The following is a 22,316-nucleotide window of genomic DNA, read 5'->3' on the forward strand; positions in this document are numbered from 1 at the left end:
TAAAGGAATTAGTTTAGAGATAGTGATAGGCTTATCAGAACAACTGTCTTATTCCAGTCCATTTTTTATTTTTATACACGTCGTATACACACCAAGATGATGGCAAACAGCATCCTACAAATGGGTCACAGCAGTGCCAAGGCTGACTCCTGTCTTTCAGTCTTAGCTAAGCCATCACTGCTCAAGCACAATGATTAGGCATTAGCTGAGAGGACACTATTTTTGGGAGGCATTGTGTGATTTAAAAGCTAACTGCAGAGTCATTTAGCTAATCCCCAAAGCCCTCTCGGGGAGATCAAACAGTTTGGATATGAAGCTTTCTTCAAAATGAAGGTGTAGTTGAGGGAGAAAAAGGGAAAGAAAGAGGATGATGATGCTAATGATGGTGATCAAACTGCACATGACTGCAGATTGCAGCTGACCAGGGAGTCAAAGTAAAAAGGAGTCCAATTCAAAACCTTATATCTTGTCTAAAGAAGCTCTTGTGTAATAACCAGCTAATGTTTTTGATCAGCAGTCCTGGTTTAATAGACTCCATATTTAAAACATCTGAGAAGACGAGATGAGAAAGAATATATAAACTATGTGTGAGCTTTTATATTATAATAAAGTGTCAGTGTGTGTGTGAGGATTATAGTCAGAGTGAAAAAAAACTTTTGCCTTGTTTTTATATATATAGATATAATATAATATAATATAATATAGGCATTAATTCATTTATGAATATTACATAAAGTGATGTAGTAATAGTTTTAATTTGCTTATATATTAATTTACTTTTGTATTCATCCCCTTGTTTTTTGTACATTCCCATTTAATTTTCTTTTTTTAATTTATTCATTATTTCTGTGTCTTGTTTGAACTTTTTTGTATGTATTTTTGCTTTATTATGCAATATTCTCCCATTGGTGAAAAAATAATAAATTAAATGGGAATGTAAATAAATACATAGCAAATTAAAACAGAAAAATCATATAATTTATGTCATATTAGATTTAATGCCTATATTTGTCTGTAATATGATTTTTGGTGCAGTTAATAGTATATTCATTTATTTATTTACTTTGTATTTTGGCCGTTTATGTCCTCCATACTCTCATCAGTAAATATGAAGCTACTGCTTGCAGATGTTAGATAGCTTAGCACAAAGACTGGAAACAGGGGTAAACCATTAGCCTGACTGTCAAACAGCAACAAACTCCACCTACACCAACAATAAGACTCCAGGAAGTTACTGCACCAAACAAGAAGCACTCACATAATCCCACATAAAACACAACTATTTTTTGGTTTTGCTAAATGTTCACCAGCTCGCTGCTGACTGTGTCTGTCTGCCAGGTGGCGATCAACGGCTTTATTAGAGCTTTTATGCTGAAAACGACACCGATGAGATCAGTGCGACTTAACCAAAACAGGACAACTGTGGGCCATGAAACCAAAACAAGGAGCCAGAAGACATTAAAATCCTCCTTAGAGATAAAAATACTGATTAGCGCAGCTTCAAATTAGTTTTTTAAAGAATAATTTAAAGATATTTACTGAACTGGGTGTTTTACTGTCTAAAAAATAAACTTCAGTACTCTCTGGTGGATAAAGTAATGCCGTCAGTGTTTCTAAGTCTCTACTTATTGGCCAACACAAACACTGATAGCGGTCAGCTGATATCAGCTTGGCTTCACTCAGGCTCTAGTGAGGAAGACTTAGTGGTTTGGTTTGGAGTCAGTCTGGACTTTCTGCAGGTGTACTCTGCCATCACAAGTTTCACTTCATAATTAAATTTCATTGTGGGCTTGGAGAAAAAGCCAACATGATTTACTTGCCAATTCCCTGAAGCTATTCAGTCTAATTAACTTATTCTCTATGTGTGTTGTGTGTGTGTGTGTGTGTGTGTGTGAGTGTGAGTGCAGATTTTTAACTGCTCCTCCAGTCCAGCACTCCATCGTGTTCCTTACTGGTGCCACTGTGTTGTGTATTTAATTAAAAAGTTTAAAATGTCTTCCAAATATTGTTACTGTCTCAATAGATAATAGTTAACATGGTCGTCTACAACATGGTTGATTTCCTCTCACTGAGCTCTCGCACATCTGTGGAATAAAATAAAGACGTTAAAGACGGGAGGAGTCTGTTGGCCCTGTTGAGGGGGTCTGTGTGAAGGTGACCCCGCTCTCCTCTGTCTGTGCCGAGCAATAAAAACAACTTAGTGTGCATTTCTTCCAGAACAGAAAATGCACAAAGCAGAGAGTCAATGAGGGAGGCAGTGTGCTAAATCCATATAATCTCTATTGAAATTCCCCCTCTGAGCGTGCAGACTGCCTCGTGTTATTGTATTTTTGCCTTCTGTTGTTGGCAGTCTGCTTTAGGATGCTCATTACTTCCTGTCTATAATGATGATATAAAGTAATATCCCTTTCTCTCAGCTTCCTCCCCCACCCAGTGTTCACAAACAGTCACAAATGTATTTACAGACGGTCTGATGAAGCCTCTGTGGATGCTTCTGCTGTGCACAATCACACCTCACCACAACTGTAATGAATATTCTGGCAGATTGTGAAAGATGTGATGGAGTTGTTGCAGCCTCATAGATTTAAGAGAAAAGTAAAGGTGTGTACTGTTTCTGAAGCCTTCATACAACCACAATGACGCCAGAGGACTTCATTACAATGCTGTTAGGAGCTTGTGTAAACGCAACTTCCTCCCAACACTCGTCAACGTGTGAGCAGCCACACAGACACTGAGAGCTACTACTGTATGCCATCAAGAGAAAATCTCAGGGGCGATGAGTTGCTTGAAGTGACTCCAAATTTAGAAGCTCCAGCTCAAAGCTTTGACAGCTGATATTTTTTGTTCTTCTATCCTACTTCTACTCACAAAGGAAGGTCCAAAATAGTGAAATACTCCAGATATAGATTAAATGAGCACGGGACAAAAATGTGGTGTCCTGTACACACAAAAATACTATTTGTGTTATAAAAAAAAGCTACAAGGTGCCAGATTTTTCATTCCTTTTGAAGAGCAGCATCAGCTAATTTAACATTTAGTTTGGTTCTGAAGTTAAAAACTTCCATAGTTTTATTCCTCAACCCTGAACTACATTTCATTCAGGCTCCAGGCCCTCTTGAACTGCAGTTCTAGATATCCACCAGCAGAGGCACAAATAAAGCATCATTAATCTGGCCAGTTTTCTGGATTATATCAATATCCGTTCTCCACTGGTGATGGTGGATCTTAATAATCATCAAGTCTGCATCTGTAAAACTGCTTGGAATTAGTGTCAAAAGCATCAGCTGTAACCAGAGCGTACAGTGTGACCTACATGCCAAGACACTAAAGGAGGCAAAGTGACAGTCAAAGTGAACCCACTACTCTTCATGGATTATTTACTGGTTGCAGATGCATAGAGGATTGTGTACAGTAATGTTGTGAGGATGTGCTCACATTACAAAAGCACATGTATGTCCTTAAAGCGCACACACACTCACCCACAGAAGACCCAGCTGAGTGGCAGTAAAAGGGACTGTCATCCTCAGTAGAGTTGGGAGGAGCAGCTCTTGACACATGTGTTAAATATTGAATGAAACTTTACTTCACCCGCTGCCACGCAGACATGAAAAAGTAATGGCAACAAAAGGATTTGTCATTTTCTGTCGGACTTGGATTTATGTCATCATTGCAATTATGTAACGGTGACCAACTTTAAGAGGTAAATGCAGATGCTGGTTGGTTAAAAAGTGAGTCCACGCTCTATTTCTCCACTCACTTACTAATACAGTCAAACTAAAGATGATGAATTGAGGTCCTCCCCTCTTACATGTAGAACAGACCAGTGATCCGTGACCACAGAGCAGTAGAGGTGAGTTAACCATTAGAGTTTCAGGAGCTTGTCATGCGCGTAAGCACTGATATTTCCACTGTGAACAGGACTGATAAGTGCTGCATGTGCTACTGTACATGCAACAATAAAAAGACCCAGGAAAGTACAGGGCTGGATTAACCCACTAAGGGGGTCCCCAGTGTAAAAATATCCTGTGGGCCCCTAATGACCCCAAATTTCCTCCAAGAATCCATCTATTTTTTCTCCTGTAACTCTGCACCTGATGGTTTACATTTATTACCAGTGTTCAGTGCTAATGCAGGAAGTAGTGTGCCCTATATAATGTAGGCAAGAAGAAAAGAGTGGAGGCATGTAGTCTGAATTTATTGATCTGCAATCAACATTTGCCTTTTTACCAAACCTAAACCAGTGTCTCACCACTACTGAGTATTGGCACTTCTAATTTTTGCCTACATGAGTACCTTTACTTCTTACTGAGTACCGCCACCTCTGTTGATCATGGCCGTACCCAATAAATAAATAATAATTTTTAAAAAATTGCCTCAAAATAACGAGGAAAGTGAGATTTAAAGGACCAGTGTGTTGGATTTAGTGTCATCTGGCTGTGTGGTTGCACATTGCAACCCTCCTCTTCCAAACACAAAGGAGAAACTACGGTGGCTGCGTTACGCACATAAAATGTGAACGCCCCTATCTAGAGTCAGTGTTTGGTTTGACCCTTCTGGGCTACTGTAGAAATGGTTCAACATGGCAGACTCCATTGAAGGCAACCGGAGGCATAGATATAAATATATAAATGATATTATATTACATAAATAGATAGATTCCTTTATTCAGGTGGTTGTACTCTAATGAAAACATTAATATTATATTCCTTTAATGCCAATAGATCCTCCTAAATGTTACAAACTGGACCTTTTAAAGTTGCCATTTGACAAATGAGGTTTTGGAAAGTTATGTTCATGTTTTAGGGTTACTCTGTAAATTGTGTGTGTATTAATCACAAATGTGTTTAGTAAAATGCACAAAATACCACAATAATAAAGGCTTTAAAACTAGATTTTGAACCCCCTCAACAAGATGTGCCTTTAAGAATCCGTAGTTATGTGTTCCTGTATTATTTCAGTTTATAATGAGCCTAAGTGGTCCATGCAGTATTGACTTCCACATGGTGAACCAACCTGGAGCCGATCGGGACCCCTGAGGGTCTGGGGCCCCAGGGCTGTTGCCCATTTAGTCCAACTTTAAATACATGAAAATATGCACTGCATATCATCAGAAGACTACCACTCTCATAAAGTCTTTGCTCCTCTATAAATAAACATTTTACAGGATTCTGCAAGCTAAGCAAAAAAAGCCTTAAAGCTGTTTTATCCCCAAAATGGAGCAAACACGGTTGCAGGTAAAACCATACAGGGTGAGGTTTGTATATAACGTATAAACTGATCCTGTTCCTCCTACATGTTATCGGCAGTGTGTGATCACAGAGAGCCCGAGGAAGCGCCCCTGGCAGTGTAGTGGGAGTGAAGCGCCTCCTGTGTTACTTCCCCTCCTCTCCATCCTTTTTTACGCCGAACCAGAACCATTCTGCTCTCCCCTCCTTCAGGCTTCACATCCGGGTCATCCGCCAGTATCTGTCTCTGTGCGTCTGTGTCTGACAGAGTAATAATCATTTCATCCGCCGCCGCGCTGTACTGCAGCCCTCTGCCCGACTGCGCGGCTCGCCGACCGGACACTGCGCGTGGCGTGCACCGGTGATGATGTGAAGCTGCAGCCGATCGCACAAAGGCAGGGGATGAGACGGTAGGAGGCTTTTCTATGGGCCAGCCTGCGGTGATTAACTCGCCCTAACGATGTCTAAGAGCCTCAAGAAGAAAAACCACTGGACCAACAAAGTCCACGAAGCGGTGATCACCCGGGGGAAGGAAGGGGAGCTGGGGTTCGAGCTGAAGGGGGGCGCGGAGAACGGCCAGTTCCCTTACTTCGGCGAGGTAAAGCAGGGGAAGGGACTGATCCAGAGCGGCAAACTGGCCCAGGATGAGCTGCTGCTTGAGGTCAACAACATGCCAGTGGCCGGGCTCACCACCCGGGACGTGCTGGCCGTGATCAAACACTGCAAAGACCCGGTCCGCCTCAAATGTGTCAAGCAAGGTGAGATATGGTGACCACATGAGACCAGGAGCGCACCGCCGCGCGGATTTTTAGGAGGCGGGGAGGACTGTGTGTGTATGTGTTTGTGTGTGTTTGTGTGTAGCTCGTTTGATTAAGATGTCATTTGTGCAGTCATCTGTCAGTCTGCACTGAGGTGGACAAAGCACAAACCCCACTGCTCAGGCCTGGTGTGTTAGTCAAATGTTATTCGGAGCCGTAATGATGGGTTCAGTCCACCAGGATCAGTAACTATAATCATTATATTGCAGCCGGGAGCAGCCGTCGTTTGTTTATCACAGGGTCGCTGGTTCGATGCCAAGACACCCCGGAGGGGGTGTGTCCGTTTAGGCGTCATGCCACAGCCTGCGGTTTTCTCCTTATTCTGGTCGAGGATAGGGCTCGTTTCACCAAACAGGCCTGCGCCGTGGATCAAATGTGTGTGTGTGTGTGTGTGTGTGTGTGTGTGTGTGTGTGTGTCTGTTTGGCGCTGCTGTACAGTGTGTGAGCAGACAGACAGACTTCACACATAAACACACAGAGTCTGCTGGCTGACTGTTATTACAGTATAATTACGCACTGATGAGAAATTAAACCAGTGCAGCCTAATTACTGTTAGGCTTTCATAGTGATCAGCTCTGTTAGTCAACAGGGGTTTGGCTTTAAGTCCCACCCCCCAAATTTCACACACACACACACACACACACACACACACACACACACACACACACACACACACACACATTTTTGTTTATGAAATATTCCTGAGTTCAGAAGTGGAAAATAATTGTGCAGGTCTCTGGCAGTCATGGTCTGAGGAGCCTTTGAGTGTTTTGTTATTGTCAGCCGGTGCAGTGTTTAGTGTAATTGTTGTGGCCTCTGAAGCTGGAGGCTTTGTTTTCACGTTTCTGGGTATAGCAGTGGATTTATGGAAACAGTGTTGACTGAGTGACCTGCTTCTGTCAGCCAGTGTAAAGGCAGACAGAGTCCCTATAGGACCAGAACACTGGATTGAAGAAACAGTGGATGAGATAGTCATCATCGCATCCTCAGAAGCTCAGTTTAAGTCCTCATAAGTGGCTAAAAGGGCTGCGTTCTCAGCCATGAATGAGCATTACAGTGGCTAGTTTCTGGGACGTGAGTAAAGCAAAAAGAAAAACTCAAATTGTTTTATTTTATTTTTGGACATTGCAGACTTTGCTCAGAGAGGATTTCGTCTTCACACTCTTTGCCTGACTGCTCGCTCTCAATCTCAGTGTTTCCAAGGGTTGCGTCAAATGTGATTGATTATTGAGTTATAGCTGCTGACAGAGTAAGAGCACGGGCTTGTGATGTGCAAGGGGGTTAAATGCTAATGTGCATGTATCTTAGACAGGTCTATTCTCTCCCCTCCCCTCTCTTATCCATTTAAACATGAGTCTATGTTTATTGAACTACACCACCTCACAGCTCAATGTAGTCTTTGCTAAGAAACGTCCTTGAGCGCTCTGTTGTTTGTGCACAGCTTATTGTCCCCTTTCTATATATATACTTTTTTTTGTTCTCCTCCCCTCTGTCTCTCTCCCTTGCTGTCATATTACTATTTGACTTCCATCCAGTGGAGAGCAGAGTGTATAAATTTATAGCAGTGCGCTTGCAGACAGTTGCTGACACACTCTTCGGCCCACTGAGGAATCCTCTAGAAGCGGTATTCAGAGGCCACACACACACAGCAAAAACCAGAGATGGATGTCCTGTCTGGGGACACACAATCATGTCTGACTGCCCATGCAAACATTCGCACACACACACACACACACACACACACACATACAGTCACATTTGCAGTATTTTTAGTCAGGTAGAAACCATCCCTTCTGTCCCTGAGGGAGTATAAAGCAGCGACAGCGAGGCCTAATGGACCTCCAGAGCGAGCTCTGCCCTGACCTCTCACACTCTGTTTCATTTGACTCATCACAGATTTCAGGAAACACACACACGTTCAAACACACAGTACAGCACGCTGCTTTGTAAATGTGGGGATATTATAGATGTTTTAACTGTTTTATTTGTGGCACTGCTGCATTTCTCAACCCAGTTTATAGACTGAGCCATGAACACGGACGGTATCACAAGTCCTGTGCTGGACTTTTATTGCTCTTCACAACATGCAGGTGTGAGTTACAGTATGTGTATCAAGTAACCTTCTAACACAGACATCTTAATCAATCAGTCAGTCAGTCGTGGTTTTGTTTTGCAGAGAAATGTTTTAAATGTGATAGTAGAATTGCCAAGGAAAGACACATGCTCTGACTGTGCATCTCAAGAGGGCTATTATTTATCCTCCTGCTACTGTGTGTGTGTGTGTGGGTGTGGGTGTGTGTGTGTGTGTGTGTGTGTGTGTGTGTGTGTGTGTGTGTGTAACTGCTCGGTCTCTGTCATGTAGATGGATGTGCTGTAAAATTAATCTAAAGTAATGGCGGTAATATAACATAATAACACCAAGAAAACCAGAAAATCAAAACAAACAAACCAAAAAAAAATATTTCTACGCTTATGTGACTTAATAGTCGGTAACCTTTACAATCTTTTACATATTTTCTGGCGCTAGAGGCCCTTTTTCACTGACATTTTGACACATGAAAGTACGAAAAACACAGGTGTGAATAATATAATGAATGAGGGATGAATTCCATTTCCAGGATCCTGGTATTGTGCTTTCAGACTCACTGTCACACAGATTACTGGGGCACTTGAATGAACAGAGCCATTGTTAATGAGCTTTTCCTAACAAGTCAAAGGCCTGCTGCCACAAATCAATGTAATCACTAATTGATACGCATGCAAAGGGTTGTTTTTAAACATAAATGATAAGACTACTTCCAGATGCGTTGTAAGACACATAGTAATACATTTTTCTTCCTCTTTCTGTACGTAATAAACCAATGTACATATCACGTTTGCGTTCGTCTCCCCCATCGGCACCAAGCAGGAGTGAAGTGCAAACGGCTGCTCGGCTCAGTGAGGCAGATTTATAAAAGTGCCATGAAGATCATAACCGCTGAGAGGTGTTAGATCAGTATGGAGAGGAGGGAAGTGTGACTGCCTGAGTGTGTGTGTGTGTGTGTGTGTGTGTGTGTGTGTGTGTGTGTGTGTGTGTGTGTGTGTGTGTGTGTGTAAGTGAGAAAGAGAGGTGGAGTTTTAAGAGAAGAGTATGGTGAAGGTGTGAGAATACACACTTTGGAAAACAGAAAATTCCATCTTGTGATTTGGTTTTCCCACATTGTCTCTTGCTCTCAAAATAAAAATAAATAGGTTTTCTAAGGTGCTTGTTTCTGTAATTCTGACGTCTTTGTGGTGTCAACTTGTCATAATGACAAAACATTACTTTGGTAGGTTATCTTTGTCTTTCCTTTCTTCCTAATTAAGCAAAATTGCTATACAGATGTCCGTTTACAGGATGTTGTGCTTGAATCATTTAATAATTTCATTTTATTTCTCCTGTTTATTCTATTTATTTATAGCTATTTATTAAAATTAAATATTTATCCACCTCCAAATTACGCAGCTGTCTTTTTAGTTGTCTTTAATTGGCATTAATCTTTTGTCATAAATAGATATGGCGATAATACAGTGATATAAATAATATTAATGTCATCTATTTTTGGTCTTATTTTTTCTTTGAGATTATATTAGGGCCATCATCTCCACTGAATCCACAACCAATGTTGTGTTTGATTTACATAAGAATAAACAGAATATCAGAAATGCTATTTTCCCTGTACCTGAGGGCACTTAACTGTGGATAAGAAATACAGACTTAAAGCCAGAAATATGTCACTGCTTGCTGATATTGCCTGTTTGAAATGTAATTCTCCTCTTTCCAAATTGTGTTTTTTCCTCTCAGAGAGGAGGGTGGAGGAGGGAGACCCCAGGACGTTTCCTCCACTCGGGTTTATGAGAACAATATGCGGTGCTTTCTGAGGAAAAACAACATGAATTCAAAATGTTAACATGCCCTTTAACACCTAAGTGGAGCACAGCCAGCCTCTGTCACACTGTGTAGCAGCTCTCGGCCACAGCCTATATAGGGCAGGGCCGGCCAGGGAGCTCTCTGTTCGCTAATGAAACTGTAAACAAGGATTCATCAGATATAACCACAGAAAGGGAATATAATACTCATAGGTATGTTTTTATTAGTGTATAATCTTAAAATAAAACGTGTTGTCTTCTTCTATGGAGGATACCATGTTGAGGCACTATGTTTCTATTGCATCCCAGAAGAGACAAACCAAACACTGGCTCTAGATAGGGCCTTTCACAGCCACCGTAGTTTCTCCTACAGGCCTGGAACAGGAGTGTGAGGCGTTTGTGTTGAAATCAGTAACTACACTGCTAGATGCCACTAAATCCTACACACTGGGCGTTTAAAGTGTGACTTCCTATCTATCCAGTTGACTGTATATTATTATAGTATTTCAGACAGAAGAACAAAAACAGACCTCCCATTTCTAGCTAACGACCGCCGACGTTGCTGGTTGAAATGCGATTTGGATGAGAATTCATTTTTATATGTTTCCAACAGACTCTGAACCCTGAAATGAGTCTTAAATATGCATCTGGAGGCTTTGTCCATGAGGCTAAAGCTTCATGTCATTCCAACATAATACTTGGAAGCAACACATGCTCAGATTTAGGCTTTTATGTTTGTATGTTCAAACAGTATGCTTCACTTTTACATAGAAAAGGATTTGAGGAAGACTAATTGAAAAGTCTGGCTAATGTAACACTATCTAATACAAGTTTTGCCGGGAGTCGCTGTAGTGTAAGCTTGGACCAAATACAGCATTGAATGGCATCGCTACGTTTACTCTAAACCTCCTAAAATAATGCAGCTAGCTAATAACAGGCCGTTAACCTTTGGAAGTAGGTTACTACTGGAGGTAGTAATGTAGTTAGTCTGGCATGCAAACACTTTCAGTTTATATTAAAGCAGATAAACACACAGCTTAATCTATGCCTTACACTTTACTCTTGTATTTTTGGTTTTGGAAAGGCTAGAAAAAGACACAAATCAAATAAATCCAGAGCTTGACAGGCCTTCCATGCCTAGTTACGGACATTAAGTTATGATGGGATAATCGCTGTTTGGGGGCAGAGTTTAGCTTATAGTCAATGCAAGCACACATCTTACATTCACTGAGCTATTTAAAACCTGCGTCATTCAGCACAAAGCCACAGCCATGTTGCAGCATGAAGTACATAATTGGTGAACAACTTGCATTTGAATGTTTCTAGAAACTATACCTTTGAGGGTTGTTAGAAGTTGTCAAGTGTTCTGACTCGGCTGTCCAAGTCCTGCCAGTCCTCTTAAAGTGGGTACAGTATGGAGGGACAGATGGAGCAGAGGGAGAGAAGGCGACCTTCTTCTCCTCTCACGTCGCTTTGTTGATGAGAAGCTTGAAGAATCAGTGCATAACATCCTGTCTGCTCTGTTGGTATTAATAACTCACCAAGAGATGAGTTCTGTCAGAGGCGGAGGATGATTTTATTGAGGCTAGAAACTGCTGGAGCTCAGCTCAGAGGATCAAACTCAGGCTCAGCCAGCCAATGACCAAATATCTAACTGGTCCAGTTAAGTGAATTAGGTCAATGTAATTCTCCTCACCGTGGACAAACTGCATGGCACAATCTGGGACTGTGCTGCTGCATGTGTTTGTGAAATGCGTATAGAAGTGGTGTTTGAGTGTATAAGACATGAGTGTAAGGAGCTTTTTGTTTGCTGTGAAATGTCTGATTCATTTATAGTGGCGTATGATTGGTGGTGATGCTCTGTGATCAGGAGGTGATTGAACTGGAGATTTTGGCCTACGGGGTTTCCAGAATAACAGCACAGACCTTTTTAAGTGATGGATCACCATGGCGATGGGACTATATGATGCAGTGTGTGAGGTCGTGTTTTGAAAAACAGGCCGTATTTCACAAGTAGGATGTTGCCATTAAAGGCAGTTCATTTGGCTGAGATAAAACACCATATTCTTATGATTATTCATGAGGTTTGTGAGGGTGAGTATGTGTGTGTGTGTGTGTGTGTGTGTGTGTGTGTGTGTGTGTGTGTGTGTGTGTGTGTGTGTGTTACTGTGGGAACAATACGAAATGGTTAGGTTGTTGATGTGTCTTTGTGACATTTCAGTATTATATCAGCTGTTCTGGTGAAGAGAGATATCAGGACATAACTCTAAAAAATAATTGGCCATTAAATAAAAGTCTTTACAGCACAAAACACAACTGTTTATAATGGAAGTGGTAGTCTATAGGAGCCACTTTTCTTTGTGTATTTGGTGTTCATTCATTACTTTTTTATATAAATTAAAAGTATTTGAGACTTATTTAAGGAAGGTTGTGTAATCAAGTTCTAGTGCTTCTGTTTTGTTGTGTTCATGCCCTGCTTGTGGTTTTGTTTTGGCTACTTATTGTGAAACATTTTGGTTTGTTTAAAATGAGAAGGAAACAATGCACCATGCTACAGCAACCTCAGGTGAGCTGAACAATAAACCTGACTTTTGCTGATGGTCAAACTGGGGTTATTATTAGATGTATGCCTCATAACAACATTCTACACAGCTGCAGCTCCTCGGTGCCATTTCTGGTGTATCGAGTGGTGGAGCTATCCAGACCCAATACCACAGTGTACAAATACTCTGTTCAAGTGCTGCATTCAATACTTTAAGTACAAGTATGTACTATAACTGTAGCAAAAGTAAATGCAGAAAAAAATGGCCCCTGTTATTGTATAATATATTATTTGATTGATATAACTGGAACATTTAGGAGGATCTGTTGAGAGGAATTGAATATGGTATTTATAGGTATGTTTTCATTAGTGTTGAATCACCTGAATATAGTAATCGTTATGTTTTTGTTACCTTAGAATGAGCCTTTTATATCTACTGGGGTTGTTTCGATGTGTCTACAGTGGCCCATAAAAGACAAACTAAACACTGGCTGTTGAAAGAGGTGTTTGCATCTTTTTGCAGCCTCAATGGTTTCTTCTTCGTGCTTATAAGGACGGCGTGAAGGGAGGGGGTTGCAATCTGCAACTACACTGTTAGACAGGGTTAGGAAGGTTACTTTAAAAATGTAATCCAATACAATTACTAATTACCTTTTGGGTTAGGGTTAGGGTCAAAATAACTTCAGAATATGTAAATTAAAGCAAGAGAAAAAAGCAATATCAATAAGAGGTATTGATGCAAGTGTATTCAATAAGACAATAGAACAATGTGACCTTTGGAAAGAAAATTTAACATTTTTAGCTTTAAAAATGTGTATTTTCAAAGAAAAACCGATGATTTTTACTATATATAACTGTAATCTGATTACGTCTATTTTCTGGCCCGCACACTGCTCCTTTAATCTGTTTCAATGCATCAGATTTTACAACACCATCAAATGTTTATTGTGTGAATTTTCAATTTGCTAAATATCTGGTAAATATAGCTCGGCATGAAATGGAAGCACTCAAGTACAGTACAAGTACCTCGAATTTGTACTTAAATATAGTACTTAACTAAATGTATTTGATTACATTTCACTACTGGTAAATAGTCACCACTGTCCTCATCACTCCCATGTGAGTTCCTGGCACCCGGCTTCGCCTCTGGCACTCTGCAGGTGGGGAGGGGGAGTTCAGTGAGGTCGCTGTAGCAATGAGACAAAACCATCTCTCACCTGGGCTTGTGTGTGTTTGTGTGTGTGTGTGTGTGTGTGTGTGTGTGTGTCCTCTGTGCTGGCACAGTATAAGACATAAGGTCTGCCTATAAAATTGAATTTACTGTATGTGGCTAACTTTCTGAGTGTGACAGTGGAGCCGGGTCTGTGCTGAAACAAGAGTCTCCCCTGCCAGTTTCACAGAATCATATCTTATTCAGTCAGGCATAGCAGCACGGAAGGCAGTGGATGGTTTTCATTCATTGACATAGTGTAGATTAGCCGGTCGCGTTAATCTGATGCTGCTTTGCTGTGTGCTTCAGATCTGAATGAGAAGGATTATAAAAAAGTGTCTTCAGGAGCCGCTCCAGCTGCAGCACTGAAACCGGTGGACGGCTACCAACAATGTTCTGCAATTATCAGACTTTCTAAAGAGGCTCGCCATCGTTCCTGGGCTGAATATCTTGGATTGGAGCCAACTCAAACAAACAATATTATGTATGCTGAATGTAGCATGTTGAGTTAAAGCCTTTTTTATACAGTCACTGTTTAAAAACTCTAATTTTTCTGTTTCTTTCTATCTATTATCTTGAAAAATGTACTTATACCTGAATTTACCTGTTGAATACCTCATATAATAAGTGCTTTAGTGGTTATGCATCAGTTCTTGAAAGAGAAGGATTTAATTGGTGGGCTGATTAAACATGAACTTAAATTGCACTGCCGACCTAATCAAGTTCATTGCAGCAGCAGGCAGCTTCCTGTCTTACTGGAAGAAGTCTCAGCTGATGTGTTTAAGTGCTTCATTTGCAATCAGGATCATTTCATCGCTGTAGTTGATACTTCCTGCCAGTAGAGGACAGTAGCTGTCTAATCAGTTAGTACTCAGCTGCCTTCAGAAGGCCTGAAGCAGTTTCCCTCACTGTGCTGACTAACTCTAACAGGTAGTTTATGGTCCAATTCAGTTTAACATCAGAGGAGATACTTGTGTTTTGACTGGCTGTTGTTACTGTCCATACAGCTGAACTGTTACTCTATAAAAACTGTAACTGGAAACTGGTGATTATAATCAGAGCCAGTCGTCTGAATTCAGCCTGTCTGAATTATGTTGCATTGGAGGTACAAGACTGCAACAACTAACCTGTTTATTTGTTTAGCTGCTACTGAGGTATCAACTATTCTTCCTGGGGTCCGCATAAAAGCACAAAACATTCTTGTGTCATTCTGACTAGATGCATTGTCCTTCTCTCATAGAGTCAGCATGTTGCAGTTAAAGGCGTTAAGGTTAAGGTGTTTGAGGTAAAGGCAAAACTTGGTTTTCTATAAGGAAGTTGTTTACATCTTTTCTTTTTAACTTTATTTTCATTATTTTTGACAAAAACAAACAAACAAACAAACAGAATAGAGAGGGTCATCATACCTTTACACTTACTTCTTCGTCTATTCAATGTCAAACATTTCATCCTACTATTCTGTGTGTGTGTTTGTTTGTTTGCAACAATGCAACATCATTCAGACAGGCTGAAAAAAAAAAAAGCAGGACAGATATTTGTTATAAATGCTACGAGCAGGTAGCAAAAATAAGCAATCACCAGGAAATGGCTGAATATAGAGTCTCCAAACAGTCCTTGAATGGATAGTTGTATTTCTTTCTGTAATAAGGCCAACAGAATGTACTGTGGTTAAGAATAAAAGAGTAAAAGACCTTTCTTCCATTGAAAACACCTCACTTTTTCATGAGCTGAGGCCATAGATTTCAAAGGACAGTCAGACACACAGACCTTTACACTTACTTCTTCTTCTATTCAATGTCAAATATTTCAAATTAATTGATGGCCTTATTACAGAAAGAAATACAACATATAAAGTTACACAATCTCTTAAGATTCAAATTAGATTTTCAGTATTTTTCAAATTTTTTAGTGCCATGTCGCGGGGAAAAAAAGTCAGTCGTTCCATAACATAAATTTCCTGAACTATTTCTATCCATTCCAGGACTGTTTGGAGACTCTTTATTCAGCCATTTCCTGGTGATTGCTCTTTTTGCTACCTGCTTGTAGCATTTATAACAAATATCTGTCCTGCTTTTGCAGCCCAGTTGGCAAGTTTCCCAAATACATAACACTAAAATTAAAATCAAGCCCTGGGCTGATGATTGATCTGATTTCTGTTAGCACATCTACCCAGTAAGAAGAAATATTAGGGCGTGCCCAAAAACTATAAAAGTGACCAGCAGACATATGACCGCACACTCTCCAACACGGACCTTTGTGACCTTTTTATACTTGGAGTTTAAAATAAATGTTTTTCCAGGTGAATTCCCTCCACAGATCCTACATACATGTAGTGTCCTACATACATTGAACCAGTCATCTTCAGTTAATTTTCCTTTTTCCCACCTTGATTTTACACACTAAATTGTAAAGATGAATAAATCCTGAAAAATCCAAATTGAAATCACCATACTTCCCTTGTGTGATTATAGGAATTCAATTTATAGATCGGCTTGCAAAGGGACACTTTGATTCTGCTATTCGATTTGCTATGAATGCCTCCGACGGTACACACCACTGCTTTCTGTAAAACAGCCCTCTCTGCAAACTTGTCGTGACATACATTGGTTTACACTTATTTATAAAACTCTTTTTTTCAGTCATTGCAGCCAATATTAGTGGCCAAGTACAATACCGGTCTTCTTCTTACATCAGAAGTCAAGGCCCCCTAAATCCAATGCATCCTTTATTATCACCACAGCAACGTAGATATAATATCAGTCTCTCAATACTCTGTTCCAGCTATGATAGCCAAATAACATGACAAGAGGAGCAAATTAACACAGCATAAAATAAAACCAACAAACTTTGTTTTGCTAGAGGTGAGGAAAGCAGTCCATTGTGAAAAATAAAATAAATAAAACAACATAAAGCAAACAAAACAAGATCCTTAAGAGGGTCTTCAGGTCTGTGAGTGTCTATTTCTCCCCTAGCAATAATATCCAGTTGGAATTACCTACTGAAGTTTGTAGATCTGTGTTTATATTTATTTTTTTTGTGTTTTAAACAACAAATTACAGCTAAATCGTGTTTTTTAAAGCTTTCCATTTGAAATTGAAGGTTCCCTTAAATTATAATAGTGGCGCAGTGGTTTCCATCAATGCAGATAGTTTTGGACTGTTTTACCCAGAGATCAAATGATCAAACCTCGGAGACGTCACCCTGAAATAATGGAGGTGAATACAATGTTTGTGAACTTGTAAACAGGGAGGGGTTATCTTAGTTAGAAATCAGTTAAAGTGGGCCACATTGTATTCACTGGAGCAGCAAAAACTACAATAAAAAACGATGCTCTTTGCTGGTCATGCATGGCAATTCTCCAATGTAACAGGGTGGAGGCTGAAATCTCTGACACGGATATATTAAACCATGCTAAATAAAACACAAACTATCTGTAAACTATCTGTTACACAGAGTAAATGAGAAACTGTGTTTGCTTAAGTTTCAGTAAATCAGTACTTTGTTAGCATTTATTTGTGTATTTTATTATTATTATTATTATTATTATTAGCACAATCATGTTTTAGGAATTCTCTGCAATGCAAATTTAACACTCACCCAGAGTTTGTATTTATATTTGACTAACACTTTTTAATAAGAGTTAATATTATAACAATATGACAGTGTTACCTAACAAACTCTTACAGTGTAAAATATGAACACCACAGTTGATGGTAGTAACACCAACCCAGAGACACTGTGGTCGACACTGTGCTGGTGATCAGGTGACACTTAACTAGTGTTGAATATTCTTATTGTTTTTATTATTATCATGATACTAATTCAAATATTTGGAGCAATATATATGATGAGGGGTCAGAATGAAATGACAATCACCGTGTGGATGAGTCAGAGCAAAATTTCTGCTTAGTGAAGAGCTTATTGGATATATTATCAGCCTTATTCAGCATAACTGATATGGGTTTTGCGGGGTTTTTATCTGATAAAATAAATCATTTAAAAAATGTGATACTTTGGCTCTGATGTAGCCTCCTCTCTCTGTCTGTAGTCTCGCTTAATGTCAGAGAACTATCGGACTGGTTACTCGTCATCTTTTTAAACATAATAAACAAAAGTTTTCTTTTGCAGCATTTAATTAAACATATACTTAAAGTACTCAGATTTATTTACTTTTTGTAAACGTACCAAGCGTAACTGCAGTGTAAAAATACTCTAATCTTACTTCTAAACTAATCTTACTTAAGTGAAAGCATCAGAATATACTTAAAGTACCAAAAAGTAAATTATTTATCAGTTGATTTATATATTTTGTATAAATATTGTGAATCTAGCTACTAAAGTTACTAAATAAATGTAGTAGAGTAAAAGTATAAAGTAGCATAAAAATGAAGTACTTCAAAATTCTACTTACACTGTACCTAGTCTCATCCCACCACTGGTTATTCTTCATTTACTAATAATCTAATATCTGTATCGGCACTGAAAAACTAACCATATCGGTCGACTCCTATTTTCCACCTGACTTGTTAGGATGTGAGTTGTGGCGTCTTCTCACTGACTTTTATGTGCTGGGTGTGTATAATATTCCTGTTCATATAGTTCACCCGAACATGTAATGAGAAAAAAGAGAAATAAAGGAGCAGTCAGGTCAGTGCAGCTAAATTCAATTCATTTAAAGCTTTGAATTTAGCAGCATGAAGGGCCCCTGTAGTGATACAGACAGGCTTTATTAGACTATCAGACCATAGCAGCCAAATGAAGCATTGGAGAGGAGAATCATTACGATGCTCAGAGGGCGGCCTTCTCTCAGCCACAGCCACAATTATTAATTTTTTGTATTGACCGGGAGCACACCCCTACTGGTTTTAACCCCTCAGGTTATCGACCACTGCGCCCTCAAACCAATGAGTTTCTTATTGCTCTCCGTTGCCTCTAAGGCTCCTCCATATCTCCCCCGCTCTCTATTTTCTCCCCATTATTGTTACTCAACTTCCCAGAGGATAAAGTGTTTGAGCCCACACACACACACACACACACACACACACACACACACACCGTTGCCCTTCCTTCAGAGATTCTTCCATCCTCTTCTTCTTTTGCAACTCTCAGTCAGCTTTCACTCTCATTAAGATGCATCCTGCTTGTTGTTCCAGATAGACTGTGTGTGTGTGTGTGTGTGTGTGAGGGGCACTGCTTGAACTGGAGAGCGCAATCAGGAGTGACAAACATCTCCATAAAACCACATTTAAAACAGGAGCCATCACATACACACACACACACACACACACACACACACACACAAACACACACACACACAGCTCCTCGTGGCCATCAGTATCTCATCAGCGTAGACATGCGAGGTGAGGGGAGACGAGGAATTAATTTGCCCGGCGTGGGAAGAGGAGGATGTTACAAGGAATATTAGGGTTGGCAATTCCTATAACCTCCCTCTTTTAATCTTGAAGTCTCATTTGTAGTGTTGGCTTGTTTCTCTTTATAGTGACTCAGAGGTGGAAAATGTGTGTCTGGCCTTGATTACGGTGCCGTAGAGACAGACGTGGAGGAACATCATCATTAAGACTAGTCTGAGGATTGGGGGGAAGGTTGGGGGATCAATATTAAGACCTTTAGGAGGGAAGCTCTGTCATTTACTATTAATAATGGACCCTACCGCCTGCTGTAATAATGCCATTAGGAGTACTGGAAACAGATACTTCATTCACAGTTAAATGCCCCCACAATACACCCACATGTTGAAAATCAGTATATACACAATATAATTCACATATACACACACTCTCTCCTCTCAGGCTCAAACTACCTGTGTCTAATTGGGTGACTGTGAAACAAGAAAAAGTAGACCAGGTCAGATGAGGGTAGACTTTAACAGGACCACTGGAGAGGTGGATGAACAGACAACGAGAGAGAAACGGCGCAAGATTGGGACAGACAGAGAGGAGAAATAGCGTAATAAGGATAGTTGGGAAATCAGAATAGTATGAAATATGTGGTGAGAGGGAAATTAGAAAAACTAGTTATTTAGAGAAGAAACAAAAAAATATTTTTTGTGCACAAGATGCTCAATATACAGACAATGGAGTAATATACAGTTTACACACTAAAATAAAATATAATGAAGCAGTGGTTTCCATTAAAATACAATTTCATTTATATATTTGTAAAAGGACCTGCATACATTGTTGTCCAATGCCGTATAGGTAAAGTTTGTGTCGTTTTATTTCTTTTATTTTGAAAGTTGACAAACGGAAATGGACAGTAGGGTCAGATAGAGCTCGGAGTTCACGGAGATATGCGGCAAAAAAAAGAGGAGATTAAGAGTTTATGGGAGAGGATTCATTTGTTGAGCTCCATCTGAAAGGTGCGTTCAGGTAACAGGTGTGTTTATACGTTTATTTTTAGGACAAAGATGTGTTTGATTGATCAGCATCATCAGCTGGTCTGTTCTTCCTTCTGACACTTTAAGTCTCATGTTTTGACATTTTGATTTGGCATAACAAGAGAAAACCTTAATTAGTATCATTGCTAACATCAGTGTTAACCCCACTATCTACTGTTTGGCTCTTAACCAACATTGTTTGTGTATTTTATGTTAATATTTATATGGCAAAATAAGTGTTTTTACACAATATCTTTCATGTCATGTGACCCAGTGGCTCCAAATCACTTCTATCACTCAATTATATTACTACACTAGAAAACTATTTATTTATTTATATGATGATATTTAACTCAAATAAATAGAGCTGTGTGTTATTTGTATAGTGTGGTAATATAATTTGGCTATTGAACGAAAGTAATTTAGTAATTTCTTGATGATCCCTGACTGAAACCTCTCTGTTAACACTGGGGGAACCCACTTGGATCTGCAGTGAATATCCAACTTAAAAACTAACTTCACTGTGTTTATCGCAATGCAGTGTACCAACTCATAAGGTTATTAATCACACCTGTGTTTGGCTGCTGTAAAAAAGGTTCTCCAGTAACAGTTTTAGTCACATTTTCTACCCCCAGAAACCTGGAGTGAGTTTTAGATATATACGATAACAGTGCATTATAATTGTCAGTCAGTGTCAGCTGTGGGTCACTGTGGTTGTATCTGCAGAAGATGCCTCTGTGTTCATCCAGAGGGGCATTCAGGGAGAGGTGTTTCCTCTGAGGCCCAGTAGCTTTAGCTGAATTTGAATGAGGAAGCAAGCAGATATTTTCCTCTTTTTATGTGTGTGTTTGTGTGTTTGTGCTCTAGAAGTGCTGCGGTATATATGCTGACTCTCGCCCTGCAGTTTTGTACTCCTCCGTAGCCTCTGTGACCTCAAGTGGGAGTGCGGGCAAACTATCGATCACCAAGTCTCTCTGTGAGTTTTGTTCTCCGTGATAACCACTCGGGTACAGCACCACTTCACCTCAGCTCTCCCCAGACACCCCCCGACCTATCAGTCCAGATCTCAGCCTGTAACCATCCAGGCAGACCCTCAGTTTCTTCAATGTGTCTGTGTGTGTGTGTCCTTGTGATTGGGATTCGATCAGGTGTTTGTTTGTGCATGTCAGGTGTATCTGTGCTTTAGTTAGGGGAAAGGACTGGAGGGGTGGAGGGATCGTTTTTCGAGTGTCTAGCCAACTTCGACATGATGTTACACCATGTTTTATATCTTACTGTTTCTGTTCTTCTAATTAAGAGGTTTTATTTGCACATATGTGTGTGAACAAGTTGTCATGTGTAAGTACAGTACAGAGTCTGCCTTTGCATGCCAGCACGCCGTCCTAAAGCGTGACTGCAGGGTTGTTTGCACTTAACAGTTGAGCAGTTAAACTTTGCGAGGAGAGAAACTCAGAGAATCAATGTGGCACGACTGTGCTTCCCTCCTCTCTCATCCTCCTGGGAGAGTGGGCACGTCAGACCTAATTATGCCTTCCCAAATCAAACAAAATGGCTCCTGTTGGTTTCTACATCTATTCGCTCCTCCTCCCCTCCGAAGCCTCGTGTTGGTGTACAAACAATTCAACCCATTCAACCCTGCCTCGTTAGAGAGGAGTGCTCAGTAGGGATGTAACGGTTCGATTCGATGCAATGACGATACTGGGTTCATGATGTGATTTATTTTAACTAAATGAGATTGAAGACTTAAAAACATTCCTTTATTTCTCAGACCAAAATCCACAGAATATATATTTTTTAATCAAATTATAAAATCCCTAATTATTATTTCTGAGGTATAAACTGTGCAAAACAATGTGTATTTACTTTTATTTGTACAACTGAAACTGATGTCTTGATACAGATACTGACAGAAGTGATGAAGGCGGTTGAACAAGCAAAGTCAAAAGCAGATCTTCATATATTTGTATCGCAATATATCTTCACATACCCAGTGCTCAGGAATATGTGCTGCATATAACACGTCCGTCTAACTTAAACAATTTCCCCTGATACTGGCTGTAGGAGCCATGTGTATTTTCACTATTCCACTATTATTTTTCTTTGTGTGTATTGATTACAGATGAGCTCCAGATATATTAATTAGATCAGTCTCAGTTAGTAGGTGGTGCTTACTGTAAGCCGTCAACTGCAGGTCAGCTCATGTAAATGTAAGTTTATCTTTTTCATCTTTTAATGG

General features: G+C 39.9%; 1 protein-coding gene across 7 annotated transcripts in view; it reads left to right on the plus strand.

The window, feature by feature from the left end:
* The first annotated feature begins 5,405 nt into the window (after positions 1-5,405).
* The window catches only part of LOC127352904 (membrane-associated guanylate kinase, WW and PDZ domain-containing protein 2-like), an 85,657-nt gene continuing 68,746 nt past the window's right edge, over positions 5,406-22,316 (plus strand). For 4 of the 7 annotated variants that reach the window (XM_051381737.1, XM_051381738.1, XM_051381746.1 and 1 more), the window contains exon 1: positions 5,408-5,983. In XM_051381737.1, the coding sequence (XP_051237697.1) occupies positions 5,686-5,983 (298 nt within the window). In that variant the 5' untranslated portion in view covers positions 5,408-5,685. Of the gene's footprint in view, positions 5,984-22,316 lie in introns of all 7 variants that reach the window. The other 3 variants (XM_051381739.1, XM_051381740.1, XM_051381747.1) reach the window with 1 other exon arrangement.

The sequence above is a fragment of the Dicentrarchus labrax genome, unplaced genomic scaffold (genome assembly GCF_905237075.1).
Source record: "Dicentrarchus labrax unplaced genomic scaffold, dlabrax2021, whole genome shotgun sequence".
Taxonomy (NCBI): Eukaryota; Metazoa; Chordata; class Actinopteri; family Moronidae; genus Dicentrarchus; species Dicentrarchus labrax.